Source organism: Antechinus flavipes, chromosome 3, assembly GCF_016432865.1.
Source record: "Antechinus flavipes isolate AdamAnt ecotype Samford, QLD, Australia chromosome 3, AdamAnt_v2, whole genome shotgun sequence".
NCBI classification, from domain to species: Eukaryota; Metazoa; Chordata; class Mammalia; order Dasyuromorphia; family Dasyuridae; genus Antechinus; species Antechinus flavipes.
The window spans coordinates 148837822-148851958 of NC_067400.1; the positions used below are offsets into that span (position 1 = coordinate 148837822).

Consider the following 14137-nt stretch of genomic DNA (forward strand, 5'->3'; position numbering starts at 1 on the left):
GCAGCAAAAGATCCAAATAGAAGGATATGAATCTCTCAATATGTACAAGATAAAAATTAATTAGGTCTGGTTCAGAGGCATATGTCCTAATCCTTCCTTTGGGAAACACTGAGATTGGCGGGTTACTTGGGCTTGGGAATTCTGAGCTGTGGTAGGGCTATAATGCAATTAGGTGTCCATGTGAAGTCTGGCACTGATATGATGACAGCAGAGGGCCACCAGCTGTTCAAAGAAAAACAAATGGGCCCATAATGGAAACAGAGTAGATCGAAGATCCCATGTCTAAAAATATTGGGATTAATCCCATAAGTGGCCATGCTCTGCCTTTTGGGTAATATAAGAAGACCCAGTCTTTAAAATGTTTTTTAATTAGAAGGGGGTGAACTTGGGAGGAATGAGAATAGAACAAAGTACAACATGACTATTTTAGAAAGAAGAAGTCAAAATAAAAGGAGCAAGAAGATGCAAGATAAAAAGAGAGGCAAAAATCTTTAAAATTCATTCCACAAGCAAGAAAACAAGTTCAGAAGAAGTAACTGATCCCAATTAATTTTAATTTCATAAAATGAAAGAGGCCAATTCACTATGAAAATTACTTAGAATTTTTCAAAGATATAGTCTGACTTTAACTGAAACAGCATTAACACCATGTCAAAACAATTTGTTTTCAACAAAAACAAATCAATTTAATTATCTGACGTTATATAAATAAAATAATCAGATGTCTTATTGAAATTTCCCACTTCTCATTGAAAATGCTCCTAAAAAAGAAAATTTTACTTCTTTCTCTCTGATAGTTATAAGGATCTGATTTGAAACTTTTAATAAAGTCAATACTGATGAAAAATAGTAAGAATAGTGTTGAACTATTCCAATCTATTTAAAGTACTAAATAATCCTATATTAACAAATCATATTTACATAATCACATATTTACAAACAAGACAATGTAAAAGACACATTAAGTTCTAAAAATCAGCATTCTTGTAATAAATAGTGACTGAGAATACTTTTGGGAGGAAAAGATGAATAAAGAAAGTTATTCAAATAATTCAATTTAATTCATTTCAACAAGTATTTTGTTATACTTGTAATAAATTAAATTGGACACAAATATCTATATAATGAACTAATTTTTTTTTCTATGAGATCTCATCAAGAAAACACAGTAATATGAAAATCATTTTGGAATGCCTTAATGAAGTTCCACTTTCAGCCCAAATTCATTTATATTATGTTCTTTCTGGACCATTTAGTATATCTTTTCCCTGATTCTTCAACAGTCAAATTGTCACACTGATTTATTTTTTTCCAGTGAGGAGGGACAGGGATTACTGTTCTTGTTCCCCAATTCTCTATGCATGACATCTATTAGGTACCCAAGAAATGAAGTTATTTGGTGAGGGACTATTAAGATTTCTCACACTCCAGGACCTGAGTAACACAATTACATAAGGCCTGAAGGATATGCCAAGTGTTTTCACTTTTTTGCTCTTCTTCTACTGCATCATTTTATCTCAACTGTCCCATCTTACAGACGCATTATATTACACCAAAAAACATGAGTTGGCTCTCCTAAATGATTGAACAAAAACTACTATTGTTTGAAGAAAGATACATTTAAGAGAAATTCTGTTTTGTATTGTTCTACCTATTTCCACAATTTATGAGCTAAGTCCAACTATCCAATTATAGTTTATAATGTGAAATATGGAAAAATGTTCTTCTACTCAAAGAAAAAAAGAAGTAAAAATATTATCTGGTAGTGAGGAGAGGAAGAAAAAGGGGAGGAATCAAGTTTTCAAAAATTCCAAGTCTTTTATTGTTCAGCATTATTATCATGACTTTAGGAAAGGGTCACTGGAAAACCATTTCAATAGACCAGTTATGTGCTTACAAGTCATAGATATACAGATCTTCAGACACATAAAGTGCTAATATATCTCCTTTGAAAAGAGTAGAGCCTTGTACTACATATACTAGACTTCATAGTAAAAGGGAAAAAGTGATGACCTTCGCTAGAAAACTGCATCTTAAAAAAAATAAACTTAGGGTACATACCAAAGTGAGATTCTTCAGGATGGCGTCGCTGAATATGACTTTGCAGAAAAGCATGATTCATAAAAGCCTTTTCACAAAAATGACACTGTAAAATTGAAAGATATATTTCTAAGTCACAAGAAGTACTCTTCCAATTAAATTTCAATGAAAATAAATAAATGGCATACATTCATCGCCCCTCTTTTTTTTTTAATCAAAAATTAACATTCTTGCTAGCAGATAGGATCTATAGGTGATACCAAAAATACTAGTGGAAAAGGCCAACAATCCTTTCATACTAAATATGGTAATAACTGTAATGCTACTACAGCATTTGTTGTTATTACAATACAAAACACCTGTGACTAGTCATATTTCAGCCTCAGACTCTTGATCAATGCTAAAAGGTCCCCCCCCTTCCCACATCTACCCCAACACAAGGACTCTCTACTTCATATCTCAGTATTTTAGACTGATCTGTCAGTTGCTGTGATTTTTCATCTTTCCAAATTATATCCAAATAATATATCAAAATTATGTATATTATATCAAAATTATATAAAAAATTATATATAATTATAAAATTATATCAAGAGGTTGCTTGTTTGAGACTGAAGCTCAGGGGAGAGAGTGGGACTGGAGATTATATATACATTTTGTCAGTTGAAAAGGACAACATAAAAATGACAAGTTATCAAAACACAAGATAAATAACAAGGTGATGAGAGTAGCAAGTTGCTATTAATCAATTTATGTCACCTGGTCCTAATGAATTATATATCAGGGGAATGAAAGAATTTGAAGGTTATGAGATGTCCTCCCTTTCCCCCTCCCCCACATTCCTTTGTAGAGGCCAGAGATCCAAGGCCATGGAATATATATATGTAGATTTTTTTCCAATGAATTGATTGGTTTAGCTCATTTTTTCTCTTGTCTTTTCTTAAAACAAAACAAAACAAAACACCAATATTTTTCATTATACTGGAAACAAAGAGGAGACTAGAAACAGATAGAGAAGAAAATTTAGGCACTGTAAAAATAAAAAATAATAAATAAAAACATGTTTTTAAAAGAAAAATCTCAAAGATGATTGCTAGCTTAATGTTGGTGATCACTGTGGAGAATGAGAGAGATATCATCAGATTTAAAGTCAACAAATGGGCCAATTTCCAGAGCAGGTAGAAGGAGGAAGATTTTCTAAGTATGGGTGAGTTTTGGTCTAAATTCTTGACAAAACTCTAAAATGGTAATACAAAGAAATGGTTTTGTTTCTGAGCCCTTAGAAAGAGAAAATGTGACCACTATAATCCAGCATGGACTCATCAAGTCATACAGGGCTCATCTCAAATTCTTTTGTGATAGTTACTAGCCTGGGAAATCAATGAAATGCTTTAAATTTAGAAGACCTAGATTCAGCAAAGCATTTAAATAAAATCTCTGAAGTTTCATTGTGGACAAATGGAGAGAAGAGGAGTGAAAGATGGTAAAGTTGTGTCAACTTGGAATTGTTTGAGTGATGATGATGCCTAAAGAGTAATTGAAGAAAAACAAGCTGAGGATAGATGATTGAGTGTCAGAGATGCTGCTCTTGATACTGTTTTGTGCAATGTGGTTTACTAATGATATAAAGCTACAGATGGCAGACTTATCCAATTTGCAGATGATCCACTGCTCAGAAAGATGGCTAATAACACTAAACAACAGAATCAGGATCCAAAAAGATTGCAACAAGCTGGAAAGATAGGTAAAATCTGATAGGATTAAATTTAATCTGGATAAATGCAGTCTGGCATTTGGAATTTTAGAAACTAACAGCACCAATACAGTGTAAAAAGAACATGTGTGGAAATCAGTTAATATTAAAAAAAAAAAAGTCCTAGTTGTTAAAAAAAAAAAAAGTCTAGTTGTGACACAGAAGTCAAAAAAGCAGATACCATCCTGAGTCGCAATAACAGAAGGTTTGTTTCTAGAACCATGGAAGTGATATTTCCCAATATATGTAAAGTTTCCATATTCTGGGTGTCCCATTTAAAGAAGGGCATTGCCAAGCAGAGATGTACCCAAATAATAAATTTGACCAGGATAGAGTAAAAATTTAAAATAGCACTACACAAAGATCAATCGAAAGAACTGGGGAAGGTGGGGAGAGGAGGAGTTAAAGACAACTGAAGTTTTTAAATATTTGAAGGATTGCTATATAAAAGAAGGATCATTTGCCTATATTAGAATTGAATCCCTGCAACCTCAATTCCATAGACCTCACTACTAATAAACTCCTTTGGTCTGTGATGATCCAGACTTAATCATTCTTCTCCAGATGTTGCTTTCTTCCTCTAACTCTCCTATAAGGATTCATATCATGATTACTGAACTTGGCTTTTTTCAAATGAATTTTTGGGCCCTTCTTGAACGAAAATTTCTTTGTTGTGAAGAACATCTTCCCTGAAATGAAGGCCCCAACCAGAAGTATGAAATTTACCAAATAGCAGCCTATCAAGGGTATTTAGCCCATCCTCAAGTCAGGCTAAACTATGAGAGAGCAAAATAAAGATAGAAAAGTCTGCTATATACTAAAATATTCATGGCTGTTCTTTTGTGATGGCAGTGAGATGGAAATAAAGGGGATGCCTGTTGATTAGAAAATAGAATAATCTGTGAGAAAGGGATAAAAAAATATGTATTAAGAAATCATGGATATGAGAAATCTTGAGAACATGATATGATCTGGAAAAACTCAAAGTGAAGAAAGCAGAACCAAAAAAATAGCATACACAATGTAAATGAAAAGACTATTAAAATTTAAGATTATAATAGCTATCTATCAAATCTTTTTAAACAAGAAAGAAAACACCTTAGTGAAATAATAATTGCCCACAGCAGACATATAATACTTGTTTATTGAAATGAATTTTATTTACCAAGAAAAAAAAAGGAAGCTTCTCATACGTACAATTACAGCAGAAATAAATAACTTCTGACCTTGAAGAAGGCAGAAAAACTATTAATTAAAGATAATATAAAGATAAAAGAGCTAACGGCATAGTGGACAGAGCACTGGGTCTGGAGTCAGAAAAACCTGTTTCAACTTTGGTTTTAGATATTTAATAGCTGTGTAACCCTGGGCAAATCATTTAACCTTATCTCTATCTTAGTTTCCTCAATTATAAAATGAGGATAACAATAGTATATAACTTATTGAGATCTATCAGGATGATATGAGATAATATTTACAAAAGGGCTCAGTCCAATACATGCCACATATTAGTAGTAGATAGAAGAATTAAAAAAAAAAAACAGTCCAAAGTCACATAATTTGAAGGACATAACCTCAGTCAACACCTGAAATACAGCAATGAATTTGAAGCAGCCTGGTATCCTGGAAAAAGCACTAACTGCTCTGGGTTCAAATTCTGACTTTCATATTTAATTTGATCCAGGTAGTCATTTAACATCTTTAGTCTTCTCTTCCTAAATATAAAATTAATCTACCTCTCCTCCTTTGATATTTACTCCTTCTATACCTTAGATCCTGGTTGCTGTTCTCTCATAATCTTCCTCTTTATCACAATTACCCTACACTTCTAATGACCTTTCAAACACCTTGATCTCCCAGTATATCAAACTTCCTAATTCCCATGAGCTGCAGTTTCTTTCCATTTCAATCACACAGATCTACAATCAATCCCTTAACATTGATTAAGCATCTTCTATATCAGGTCGTGCTGAGCCTGGAGTCGGAAAGACTATCATTGTAAGTTCACATCTAGTCTCAAAATATTAGTGTGTGACCCTTGGCAACCACTTAACCCTGGTTACTTCAGTTTTCTTGTCAATAAAGTGAACTGGAAAAAGAAATGGCAAATTTCTATAATCAAGTAATAGGGAGCCACTTTAGCTTCTTGAGTATGTTTCTATAATCAAGTAATAGGGAGCCAATTCAGCTTCTTGAGTACAGGAGGGATATAATCAGATCTATGCTTTAGGAATATCCCTTTGGCTGGCTCTGCACATAATCTTGCAAGAAGACCAATTAAAAAACAGCTGCAATAAGTAAGGAGTGAAGTGATAAAGGCCTGAACTAGGGTGATGGCCATGTGAGTAAAGACAAAAAAGACATATATGAGAAATGCTGTGGAGGTTAAGTCAATAAGATTTGACAAGTGATTGCATATATGAGGTTATGGAAAGATATGAGTTGCATATACAAATGTGGGAATCATAGCAGAGATGATAGCTGAACCCATGGAAGCTAATGAGATCAAGTGAGACAACACAGAAAGAAAAGAGGAGGCCCAGGGCAGAGTTCTATATATACACATAAAGGAGCCTATATGGTAGTCCAGCAAAAGAGACTAGAAAGGAGTGATCAGCCACATATAAGGAGTAGGAAAAATTTCTGTCATAGAACTCAAAAATAATAGAATATTCAGGCGAAAAGTTGGAGGCCAACAGTATAAAATATTGCAAAATAATCAAGAATGAAGATTGAGGCCATTGGATTTGGTGCTGGGCACAAAGTATGTGCTATTGTATAAATCATAGTTATTATCAGTAGTAGTAGTAGCAGCAGTAGCAATAGTAGTAATAGAACTATCATTATTATCATTATTATTACTTGAAGAAGGCAGTTTCAGCTGACTGATTAAGTTGGAAGATTGAAAAAGAAAGAAATGAAAAGAAAATAGAATCAATAAAAGCAAATAGCTTTTTCTAAAGTTTCACTATGAAAGAAAGGAAGATTATTGGAAAGCAACTTTCGAGGATCAGGGTTTTTTTAAGCATTTTTGATGATGACACAGGGATGTTTGCCATCAGCAGAACCAGTGGACAGGGAAGGATTTCAAGTGAAGCTATCACCCATTCTCTTTTTACATTCTAAACTGAGGATTCTCAGCTTTTGAAGGGATCATAGACCCCTTTGGCAGGTTAATGAAGCCTATCAATCCCTTCTCAGAGTTACATTTTTTGAATAATTGAAGGAAAAGATAAATTTCAGTTAAAAGTAAATGAAAATAAAGATGTAATTCTCCCTCACCTAAGTGAATGAAGCTGTTGAAATCTATCGGGGACACAGATTAAAAAGCCTACCCTAGTCTGACAAAGAGATGGCTCTTCTTGCCAAGTCAACTCTGTTATTTGACCCTTTGATCCTAATCCATTCCAGGGGAATTGCCCCTTCAATCACCCCCTTCCCCAATCTTTACTCTCTCCTATCTACTGTTTCCTTTCCTGCTTACATGCTCATATCTACACATTTCTAAAAACTTCCCTCCACCTCTCATGTTGTCAAATCATAACCTTGTTTCTCCTCCTTTCTCTATTAGGCTCCAGGTCATTTATACTCATTACCTATAATTCTGTACCTTTCATTCACTGAGCCACTCCTACTTCTCCTTCCAATGAAACCAATAATCTCTTAATTACAAAATTCAAATCTCTCTTCTCATACTTCTTTCCTTCTTACCCTCTCTTTTGATACCATTGGCTATCCATCCACTCCTACTATTTATGTTTACTTTTCTCTCCTTTCATGAGGGAGTTTTTCCCTGCTTTTTCCCCTAGCTTTCCAGGGAACCACTCCTCAACTTTTTTTTCTTTTTTTAGCCAGATGAACCTGTTTTATTTTTCACTCACCAACCATCAACCAAACATATGAATCCCCAGGGTAATTAAATATACTTTTCATAATATTCATAAGCAATTTTTTTCTGATTAAGGTGCCATTAGAGAAGTTTTTGCAAGAAGCCCTCATATACTTTTTGCAAGCATGAGCCATTAAATGAAAAGCACTAACTTAGGATATGCTTTTAAATTTTATCAATCTGATGTCCCTGCTTAGAAATTTCCTCAGGGTAACTTGTTTGCAGTGCTATCAACTTCCAGCTTCTTCATCAATAAGCATTTTTAAAACACCTATCCCTATGCTAGGCACTGTGTATACAAAGAAAAATGAATGACATGCTCTCTATTTTAAAAAATAATAACATACTATGGCAATAAGAAATTTCAGAAATTTTAATATTTCAGGCCTTTAAATATTTTACTTCAATTGGAACATACACATATATACACACACACATATACACACACTTGATTTTCTTTGTCATCAGTTATGAGGGATATGGAAAAGGATTTCTAGCATTATACCTTGAAGATGCTTCCAACAAAAAGCAATAGCTGCTACTATTCAATTAATAATTCGTCTCTTAGTTTACAATGGAAGAATCTATATGCCATCTGTCATTAAGCCTATCCACTGGGAAGCCTTGGAAACTATTGCATTAGTTGAAGAAGGGTATTTCTGTAGTAGGCAATGCATTCCAAGGACGAGTGGGGGTGGAGTTATCCAAGAACGCAGTCCCGCATAAAAAATAGGACTTTTCACACAAAACAATACAGCATTCACTCAAAGGCTCATCGGGCGCAGTTACCTACCTGGTAATAGCTGGCTTTTGCCTCAATCATCATCTGCTGCGTGGTTATCATCTTCTTCCTCCGTTTGCACTCGTCCTTCAGCAGCCTCATCTCCGCCCCCTGTTTGGCCAGCAACTTCTTGCTCTGCTCCACTTCGCCCAGGGCCAGGCGCAGTTTCTCCTCCAACGCTTGCAGCTGGGCGGTGAGGAACTCCTGCGAGTGCAGCAGGTACTCAATGGTGAATTGGGCCAGGCGGACGAGCTTCAGCAGCACCGGGTCCACCCCGGATTGGCAGTGATGACATTTCTCGTCTTCCAGTCTGCAGAAGGTGATGTTCATGATGTTCTCCTGCAGCGTGAGGAAGTCCAGCTCGCCAGCGACCTTGTCCACGTCGATCGCGCTGAGCCGCCTCCAATCCACACTCTCGAGCCGAGGCCGGAATTGGAAGAAGGGAAAGGGCCCCGCGCCGCCCGTGGCCATGCCGGCCACCCCAGACACGGTGGAGCGGGCCGGGCAATGCAGCGTTGAGCTGGAAGTAGGCACCTGGCCCTCCTGGCCACCGGCGAACGGATAGTAGACGTGTTTCTGGAAGGGCTGCAGAGGGGGATGACAGGGAGGGAAAAGAAAAGAAACAACGGTGGCTGGAGGCTGGCCCCGAGCAGTGCTAAAGGGTTCCAGGGCGGCTGCTTGCAGGGACCCCCGAGCCGTTGCATACCCCGCCTCTCGGGGGGGGGGGGTCTCCCTCCAGCTTGCGGCGCGGCTTCAGCTTACCATGTTGGTGCGCCAATCCCTCGGCAACAGGAGGGGGCGGGCGCCGATGCAGTCTCCTTAGCACCGAGACTCCGCCGTGTCTCCGGTCTCCTCCTCGCTCCTCCGGCCGCCGCCGCCGCCGCCGCCGCACTGTTGGTCCCGGGAAAAAGATGGTTTCCCAGGCGGCGGCGGCGGCAGCTTTGACCTAAGGTTCGGGCGTCCTGGCCGTTGTTATGGCAGCGCCCCGGGCTGCTTTAGCCCGGGGCCAGAAGAGAGACTGCTGCAAGAGCGCGCGCCGCGATCCCTGCAAGGAAAGCAGGGGGCGTCCAGAGAGAGTAAGGGCACAGTGATAACCAACCAATCCCCCTCCACCCTACCCTCGAGGGTAACTGCAGCCCACTAGGAGTCCCCGCCTCACCCAGGGAAGCTCAGAGCTTCTGCTCCTGCTTCTAAGAGAAACGCTAATTTGCTCAAGTCTCCGACACATCTGGGATTCTGGTTCCTGCTAACTGGTGGCTAACTGGTTTTTCCTTTGTCCGGTTCAATGAAAATCAAGTGTTAAGCCTAGAAATATATCCACTTATCTTTGGCTTTCTACAAAATTGCTAAGGAGGCATTCGAATGTTGCTTTGAATGGCAGGGTTGGGGTAGAAAGGGTGGTGCAGAGAAATCCTGGATTAATATTGCTTCGAATTTACATACAGAAGTGGTAAAGCCAAGATTTAACATATGGTACTCATAACCTAAGCTTACCTTGAAAGCAAAGAGGAGGATGTGACAAGTGGGCAACATCTTAAAAATGCTGCATCTTAAAGACAGAAAAGTCTGCTCTGCACAGCAAATAAGGATTTGTATTGTTTTGTTTTAGTAAAATAAATCCCACCTGTTACAAGGGAGGATTTAAAACCTCCCGTGCCTTTAACAATAGGGGGAGCAATTTTCCAACCTAGACTAGGACGCACATGTTTTGTTTTGGCTTTGAGACTAGTTATCTACTAACTTCAAAAAGAATAAGCCATAGAACTATGCCTACGCTAGTTTGTAGAAATTGCTCATTTAAGCAATGGAGTAATAAGCAAGGATTTTATTTTGTTGCTTTATTTTATTTTGTTACTGTAAAATTTTGGTTTAATGAAATAAATAACCTTATTGGTTCGTCTCATCTTTTTAAAATACATCAATAAATGAACTTAATTTGTAATTTGTAACTAATTCTACCAAAATCTCTTTATTGCTTCATACCACAAGTAAAATTTAAAACATTAATAAGACATAACTTGTAATTATAAGGCATTGCTAGATTATATGCTTATAAAATTATTCTGTATAGAGTTGCAGATATGACCATACAGTGACACTGAATATAAAGTTTTAATCATAAAGCTTATAGGATTTTTTTTCTTGCATTTGATTTTTTTAAAGTTACATTCCTGTGGATCAAAGCATAGCATTTTCAGCTTTGGTTGTTTTTTTTTTCCCTTGTTTTTTCTTGTTTTTTCTCTTTTGATCTGATTTTATTTTGTGCAGCATGATGAATATGGAAATAAGTCTAGAAGGACTGCACATATTTAACCTATATCAGATTGCTGCTGTTCTGGGGAGGAAAGAGAAAAGGGAGAAAAATTTGAAACTTAAGATTTTTGCAAAGGTGAATGTTGAAAACTATCTTTCCATGTATTTAGAAAAATAATATACTATTTGTAAAAGAATTTTAAAAAATAAAATTATATTCCCTCATAATACTGATTGAAGGAGTCTTTCTTTTTCTTCCATGGGTTTGCAACACAAATATAAGGATGTTTAAAGAAAAACAAAGCAATTAGTAGTGTAATAGATGGAGACCTGAACATGTAGTAAGGAAGTCCTGAATTCACATCCAGCCTCCAACGCTCACTAGCTGTGTGATCCTTACCCAGGGTAAGATAAAGAACCTGTTTCCTAGACTGTAAAATGGGAATAATAATAGCACCTCCCTCCTAGGGTTGTTGTGTGGTTCAAGTAAGATATTTGTAAAGTGCCTGGAACACAGTAAACACTTACTATTCCTACTACCATCTCCTTAAGGTCACTATTAATTTCTCCTGCAATAAGATAGTTTTTCAAAATTTTGAAAAGTAAATGTAGAAGAAAGGTCAGATGATCAAAAAAGTTTACAGGTAAGAGAAACAACTATGCCAAGTAGCCTAGATCAGTAATAATAACTTAATAACTAGAAAGACTAAAAAGAAATAAAATAGTTAATAATATGGAATGGAGAGAGAAGGAAAATAGTTACTAATATAGCATGGGGATTGGACCTGAGATGTCAATGGTATGGAGAAATCTGATTGAGCAAATTCCTACTAATGTAGGTCAGAACCTTCTCTGGGCTACCTGGAGCATTTACAGATTGTGACCTGCCCAGGGTTACATAGCTACTATGCCTTGAATGTTAAGGATCATGCCTAAGTGAACTATAAAGGGCAGATCAAATCTCCGAGAACCTCCACAGCTGCGAACATCTGAAGGAGTTGCAAAACAGCCTTTATTGACACAGGTGTTACTTGTGAATTGGGGAGAAAAATCGGAAGCAGAGGGAAGAGGAGAGAGGTCAGACAGACAATGCATCGGCCTCTGAGTGGGGAGGTTAGAGAACAACTCCCTCTCAGTCTCATTGAATCACCAACATCCTCTTACAAGAAGAGAAGAAAAGGTCTAACAGAGGTAAAGCAGAGTTACATATTGTGTTCCCAACATTTGAACACGTTTTTCTAGTTTCAAGTTTTCTTTCCACTACACTACAGCCTTTGCAATTAATTCAGAATAGTCCTACAGCTGGGACTCTCTCAAGAAGTAATATTGCATGGAGGGAAAGATTTTAAGTTTTCTTGACAATATGAAAAAGGAAAAAATGTCCAGGAAAAATTATACTGTCAAGGAAATGAAGACATACGTGTTGGCAATTCTTAAATCTACTCGTTTTTTCTTCAATGTATAGCGTTTGCAATGGAAAAATATGGTTAACCAATAACAGAGGAAGAAACAGACACTCGTCCCGAATTTTTAAGAAGGAATACTTTAAGGTGGAAGAAGAGAAGGGGAGAGCTCATTTCGAATCGGGGAATGCTCTGCTCATTTCTATGCATTTTCCACCAACACTTTGGCCCTGTGCCGGTCTGGTCTGACTTCGGTCACAAAATGGCTGGGCCAGGAAAGAGGGGAGAAAAAGCATTCTCCTCCCCAAGCTCATCCCCACGGGGTCCCCAGACATCTGGGACCTTAGGCAGAGGCCTCCCTCTACTGGGCGCAATGTGCACAACACCACTTAACCATCGGCCCTTTACGCTTTCTCACAGTGGTACTTGTCCCCAAAAGACAATGGTTGCAGTGAGGGGAGTTCCGGCCCGGGTTCTACCCTCCCACCCCACCCGCATTAAAAGGAGAGTTGGGAATAGAAGCTACGACAGCCACGCGTAAGGAGGGTGCAAAGGGAAACAGCAGACTAATCTCTATCTTAAAGACGCGAGGATATCGAAGGAGGCAAATTCTGGCTAGCTTCAGGGAACTCAAGCAAATAGCACCATTCACAGATTGAACTCTCTGGTGCACCCTCCCTCTCGCCTTTCATTCTCCACTCCAGTGTACCCCCATCCTAACCGAGAGCCCTCGTTTCTCAGTCCTTATCTGGCAGCAGCTCTCGAGCATCCCGGCCCAGCCGTGGAAGAGGAATAGAAGAAGGAGGAAGAGGGTGGTATGCAGCCGTGCAGCTGGAGCTTTCCTACCGGGGCAAAGACCCCCCCGAGGAAGCAAAAAAGGGACTTTAGACTGAAAAAAGGCTCCTGCTGCCTCCCTTTCTTTCAGATCTGGCAATGAACTTGATCCCGTGGGGCTGAATTGAGGAGTAACCGAATGATTGAAGCCTTACCTAACCCTTTGGCCGTCTGGAACCGTGTTGAAAACAGCTTCCCTTCCAAAGTCGGGCTTCTCCACGCCCTCCCTTCCGTTCTCTCCTCTCCTCTCCTTCTCCTCCTTTTCGGCAAGCTGGGCTGAGCTGTGCGCATACCGCAGCACTAAAACATCCTCCACCAATCCAGCCGCTTGTTCAGACACGTGGTTCCTAGTGCCGGAGCTGGATGCTCCTAACCCTGGAGAACACTTTTCAAAAAGAAACCATGTACAGACTTGCTTAATTGGGCTTGGTATGAATCAAGATCTGGGCTGGACTAAAGTCAAATTGTAAGATAGACGTAAACTGTCTTTGGCGCCAGCCCAGTTGACCCCACCTACCCTGGTACTCTAGCTTATCCTTTTTCCATTCGTCTTTTCACCCATACTCCCCTACCCAACCCCACAATCTCTGATAGTCTCGTATTTAAAGACTTTTCCCCTCTTACTGTTACTCAATTATTACATTTAAGATGTTAGCTAATAATGGCCTTAGGGTGGTAGCCTCCCCCAGAAATGTATATGCATTTGAATCATAGAAATTCATAGCTGTAAAAGATCTAATAAATTACCCTGTTTAACCACTTGGTTTCATAGATAAGGAAATCTGGGTGAGGGTGTTGAAGCCCAAAATTAATGACCTTAGAGGGACTAAACTTCAGTTTTCCTTACATTTAGTACAGGTTTCTGAGGAATGATGGAACTTAAAAACGTTAACATTATCTAATAATGAAATTTCAATCTAGTATTAGGAAATGGAAAAAATATTTGGGCGCAAGATTATCAAATCAGATCATATTTTCACCACTTACTTCAGCTATTCACAAAAATGGCCTTGAGAGTTTTTATAAAGCTTCATTTGGCTCCTGCTTGTTACTGCAGTTAGTAACTGCAGTTATTAAGTAAGAGACATGGAATTGTCAGTAAAGTAGATTATTTAAAATGTTTAATTTTCATTTTTATTTACATGTTACATAACAATACTATTGGACTGTTTATGTAAATTTGC

General features: G+C 38.1%; 1 protein-coding gene across 5 annotated transcripts in view; it reads right to left on the reverse strand.

Annotated features, from left to right (window-relative positions):
• DZIP1 (DAZ interacting zinc finger protein 1) overlaps positions 1–13281 on the reverse strand; it is a 109368-nt gene extending 96087 nt beyond the window's left edge. For 4 of the 5 annotated variants that reach the window (XR_007951732.1, XM_051984015.1, XM_051984014.1 and 1 more), the window contains exons 1-3: positions 9226–10944; positions 8476–9048; positions 2062–2146 (exon numbers count right to left, since the gene is read on the reverse strand). Coding sequence is in view for 4 of the 5 variants with exons in the window: in XM_051984015.1 (XP_051839975.1) it covers positions 2062–2146; positions 8476–9048; positions 9226–9228 (661 nt within the window). In the remaining variant the exon portion in view is untranslated. Of the gene's footprint in view, positions 1–2061; positions 2147–8475; positions 9049–9225; positions 10945–13108 lie in introns of those variants that run through there. The other variant, XM_051984013.1, reaches the window with a different exon arrangement.
• Positions 13282–14137: the final 856 nt, after the last annotated feature.